General features: G+C 41.5%; 1 protein-coding gene across 1 annotated transcript; it reads right to left on the reverse strand.

Annotated features, from left to right (window-relative positions):
* Positions 1-424: 424 nt before the first annotated feature.
* Positions 425-1,677, reverse strand: LOC143865438 (uncharacterized). The gene is made up of 2 exons (XM_077375817.1): positions 1,295-1,677; positions 425-1,130 (listed from the first exon to the last, which is right to left on the reverse strand). The coding sequence occupies exons 1-2, from the start codon at positions 1,675-1,677 to the stop codon at positions 425-427; spliced, it is 1,089 nt and encodes a 362-aa protein (XP_077231932.1).
* Positions 1,678-4,825: the final 3,148 nt, after the last annotated feature.

Raw genomic sequence — 4,825 nt, forward strand, 5'->3', positions numbered from 1 at the left:
TATAAAACATCAATCTTTTAGATAAAGGAAACCCTCGAGATTGTGTTAAGGAGCTTTTAGCCAAATTTTCGGTTGAGGATGAGATGGTATTGAATCTTAGATATAGTTGATAAAAGATGAAGATTGAAAAGATAAAAATCTTCTTAATTTAGAAACTTTATAAAACCTAATTCTTTTAGACATAGGAGACCCTATTTTTTTGATGGTTAAGCTGGGGTTAGGCAAGACCCCTACCAGATATCATTAAAGAAATAAAGAGATACATCAAGGGGGCCAATAAACCAGCCAGGGGGGAACAGACTCCCAATAGGCAAACCACATAATGGCAATCCACGAAACGGCAAAAGGACAATAAGGAACAGAGCCTAAACAGCCAAACATGGGAAACAAAAGGGGAAGAGCGGGAGCAGCATAGAAGCCAGAATCAGTTCCGATTTTTCAGACGCAGATACTTTGTTCTCTCTCTATCAGATTTTACAATAGCAAGAAGCTCGTCAGGAACTGTCATCTGAGAAGTGGAATGGCCTTTAAAGGGGCACTCTCTCTTGGACAAAAAATCAGCTGCCATGTTGCCCTCTCTCCAGATGTGGGTGATTCTCCACTTCATTCCTGCGAGATTAGTCCAAGCTCTTTGGATCGACGGGATTTTTTTCCACGGAGGTAAAGAGCGTTTGTTGAAAGAGTTAACAGCAAAGGAAGAGTCTGCTTCAATCCAAAGAGAAGTAATACCCAGAGATTTTGCAACGGCCACTCCTTCACATATTGCTTGAATTTCCAAGGCGAAGATCTCATCCCCATCAGTATTTTTAGAGAAAACATGAATTATTTCGCCATCCTTGTTTCTTAGAATTCCTCCAATCCCTCCTCCTTCATCGACTAAAGAGGCATCAGTATTTAGCTTGAATTCTCCCAATTCAAGCGGAAGCCAACAACAGAATTGCAGCTCTTTCTCCTTTACAGAAAGCTTGTATCCAAAGTGATTTGCAACAGCGACCTTATGCACTTCATTACTGTCCCAGAGAGTTAGACTATTTACTCTTGTCAATACATCGTCAAGAATGAAGCGGAGAATTCTGGTCTTATGATTTGATTTTTTTTCAAAGATTCTCAGATTCCTCTCTCTCCATAACCTGTAGATAGCAGATGCAAAAGCAATTTTCATGGCAGTGGAACTTTGAGACTTCTACAATGGATTCTTAACCACTCTTCTTCATCCTGGATAGTTTTCTTCAGTTTTCTTCTAGATCCATACCGCCACAAAATAGAACGCCAGACCCAAACTGAGAAGCTACACCTGAAGAATAAGTGATTTATAGTCTCCTTTTCTGAATTACAGAGAGGACATCTATCATCCATCACTCTATTGCAAAAAATCGGATGATCTCTAGTAAGCAATTTCATGTGAAGAACTTTCCATGTGATCAAAGCTTGCCTTGGAACATGACCCGGAAACCAGACTGAAGAGGCCCATGGGACGACCACATTTTGCTGCCTAATTGAGTTCCAAGCGCTTTTGACAGAGAAATAACCATCAATATTAGGCTTCCAGAATGCTCTGTTTTCGTCTTCCTCCTGAAACAACGACCTCTGGAGAATAGATTTTTCCTGATTGAGAGATGGTTTATTGACAATTGGATTCCAGCCTTCCTTTGAATGAATCTCACCCAGACATTTCATCGAGGAGAGAGAATAATCAGTCACAGACTTAGAGATGAGTTGCTCCAAAACGCCATCCGGATGCCAAGGCTGAGTCTAAAGCTCAATTTCAGCTTCTTTCCCAACTAAGTAGCAAGTCTTATCTTTGATGACCTCTCTAGCTCGAAGAATACTCCGGACTGCCCAAGACGGTTTGGAGGGAACTTTCATGGACCAAATGTTCTTGTTTTTGATATATTTCGCAAATATCCATTTTCTCCACAAAGAATTATTGTCTTGGATAAGCCTCCACAGTAATTTGCACTGGAGAGGCGAATTTATGTCTCTTAGATTACGGATACCGAAACCACCTTCTTCCTTAGGTCTGCAAATAGTTTCCCAAGCCACCGTATGGACTTTCTTAGCTTTCTCACTGCCAGCCCAAACAAAATCCCTGCACAGCCTTTCAATCTTGTCGATAACTCCCGAGGGGATGTTAAAAGAAGAGGACCAAAAGACTTGATAAGACTGAATTACTGATTTCACCAACTCAATCCTTCCCGCCGACGAAAGGAAACGGTTACTCCAACCATTGAGTTTTTTAGTGACCTTCGAGATGATCGGTAAGCAATCATTGGACGAGAGTCTTGAAGAAGTCAATGGGAGCCCAAGATATCTGATTGGCAATTTACCCTCTGGGATATGCAAATTTTTTTTGATTTTCTTCCTTTCTCTGAACGAAGTTCTAGAAAAGAAGACATTGTATTTCGAGAAATTTGGTTGGAGACCAGAGTAGCTGTAGAATGTTTCCAAACAAGCCAGAATTTCTTTTGCAGACTGGCCAGAACCTTCTGCGAAGATCATAAGATCATCGACAAAAAGTAAGTGGGTTATGGAGACATTTCCATGAGTAAAGGGGGATTGGAGATTACCTCTCATCTGAGAATCTTCAAGGGTTCTGGAAAGCATTTCCATCGTTAAACAGAACAGCAAAGGGGATAGGGGATCTCCTTGGCGAATTCCGTTGGTTGAATTGAAGTGGCCTTGAGGAGACCCATTTATCAAGACAGAAAAGGAGGGAGTCTGAATGCATTCCTCCACCCACTTACACCAAAGGTTAGTGAAGCCCTGTTTCACCATAAATTGAAAAAAAGCTTCTCTCTTAACATTGTCGAAGGCCTTTGCAAGGTCAATTTTAATACACATAGCAGATTTAGCTGAGGCGAGATGGAATTTGTGCAGAATGTCATGGGTTAACAAGATATTGTCTTGAAATTGCCTTCCTCTGATGAAAGCAGATTGGGCAGGATTAACCAACTTGTTGATCACAGATTTCAATCTTTGAGCAAGGATCTTGGTGATCGTCTTGTATATGAAGTTGCACAAGGAAATCGGCCAGAACTTGGAAGGCGAAGCCGCATCAGGGACTTTAGGAATGAGGGATATAAAGGTGTTATTGATTTCCTTCAAGATCTTTGCTTTCGAAAAGAAGTTGAGAATTGCGTCAGTAAAGTCTTTTCCAACAAGATACCAAAATTTTTGAAAGAACAAGCCATTAAATCCATCCGGACCAGGCGCTTTGTCTCCATCAGCCATAAACATAGCATCTCTAATCTCCTCCTTGGTCACCTCGCGGGAAAGATGATTTGCTTCCTCCAAGGTAAGGAATTTATTTGGCTTAGGGGTGTGGATATTCTGATCAAGTTTTCTGTTTAAGAGCTTGTGATAGTAATTGACCAAGATACTAGATATCTCGTGAGGATCATAGGAGATGGATTGGTCTTCTCTTTCCATAGCCATAATGTGGTTTATATGATTCCTGGTTCTGACAGCAGCATGGAAGAACTTGGTATTAGAGTCACCTTGACATAGCCACTCGATTCTAGATTTCTGTTTGTAAAGCACCCCTTCCCTTCTAGCAATGACACGGAATTCATCTCTAGCTTCAATTTCGGCCTTGTTAATTCGCTGATCCCCTGGATTTTGAGCAAGTTGATTTTGAATATCTTCAAGCTTGCGGCGAGCGATAAGGAGCATCACATCAATCCTACCAAAAATGCCCTTGTTCCATGAGACAAGCTGTCTCTTAACTTCTTTAAGTTTATACACTAACCTGTACATTGGATTCCCCATGCAGTTTTTGGCCCAGGCTCTTTCAACAACGGGATAAACAGAGACATCATCCAACCACATAGACATGAATTTGAAAGGTTTTGGGCCCAAACTCATGTGATTTTTTAGACTCATAGTAATAGCGCTGTGGTCTGAGATTCCAGGAGGCCTGTACGCAGCAAAAGAAAGGGGGGAGTCTTGGAGCCATAGGTCATTTACCAGGGCTCTATCTAGTCTAGCATATTTCCTTTCACTCAGCGAGGCTCGATTATTCCATGAAAGGGAGTGACCAATCGATCTGAGATCCGCTAAACAGCAATTGTGTATGCAACTATTGAAATCCTCAATGTCATTCTGATTATGAGAAGGTCCACCCGATCTTTCATCATAGCTCCTTATCACATTGAAATCCCCCAGCACAATCCAAGGGCCTTCGATGACAGCATTTACTAATTCAAGATCCTCCCACAGAACTTTCCGATCTCCCCCATAATTCCTCCCGTAGACAGTGGTAAGATGAAACCTCTGATTAGTTTGGGTAAGAAGAACCTCCGCATGAATGAATTGGCTCGACTCCGAAAGGATCTGAAGATTTACTCTCATTGGATCCCAAAGAATCCAAACTCTACCTTTTAATTACATGCTCATAATTTCCATGAAAATCCCAAGACTCACAAATATCTTTTACATGATGCATCATCAATGGTTCTCTGGCTTTAGTTTCTTGGAGACAGCATATAGGAGCATTAGTGCTTCGAATCAGGTATTGAACTTCCTTTTTCTTTGCGGCTGAGCAAATTCCCCTAATATTCCAAGAAGTTATGATATTCATTGAGTAACAGAGTTTGTAGGGGGAGGGGGGTCTCTTTCAGAGTTGTGGTCTTGGGCGCGAATGAGCTGGGGAGGATGCGGGCAATCACTCAAACCTACCAATAAGAGGTGACCAGGTTTCTCACAAGATGAAGCTGAGAGACTTAATTCTTCATCAAGATTGTTGACCAAGGCAGCACTCTCATTGATATTGGATTCAACTCGATCCTGACTGTCTCCCACCTCGTCAATATCATTACCCTCATCT

Source organism: Tasmannia lanceolata, unplaced genomic scaffold (assembly GCF_043159265.1).
Source record: "Tasmannia lanceolata isolate RefF3 unplaced genomic scaffold, GAP_Taslan_0.1 ptg000079l, whole genome shotgun sequence".
NCBI lineage: Eukaryota > Viridiplantae > Streptophyta > Magnoliopsida > Canellales > Winteraceae > Tasmannia > Tasmannia lanceolata.

What these genes read in the sequence shown, in the direction of transcription:
- LOC143865438 (XM_077375817.1), bottom strand. Translation starts at nt 1,677, where the DNA reads ATGAAATGTCTGGGTGAGATTCATTCAAAGGAAGGCTGGAATCCAATT. An exon ending in ATAAATCACTTATTCTTCAG is followed by an intron (nt 1,131 to 1,294) that starts GTGTAGCTTCTC and finishes TGCTATCTACAG; the next exon opens with GTTATGGAGAGAGAGGAATC.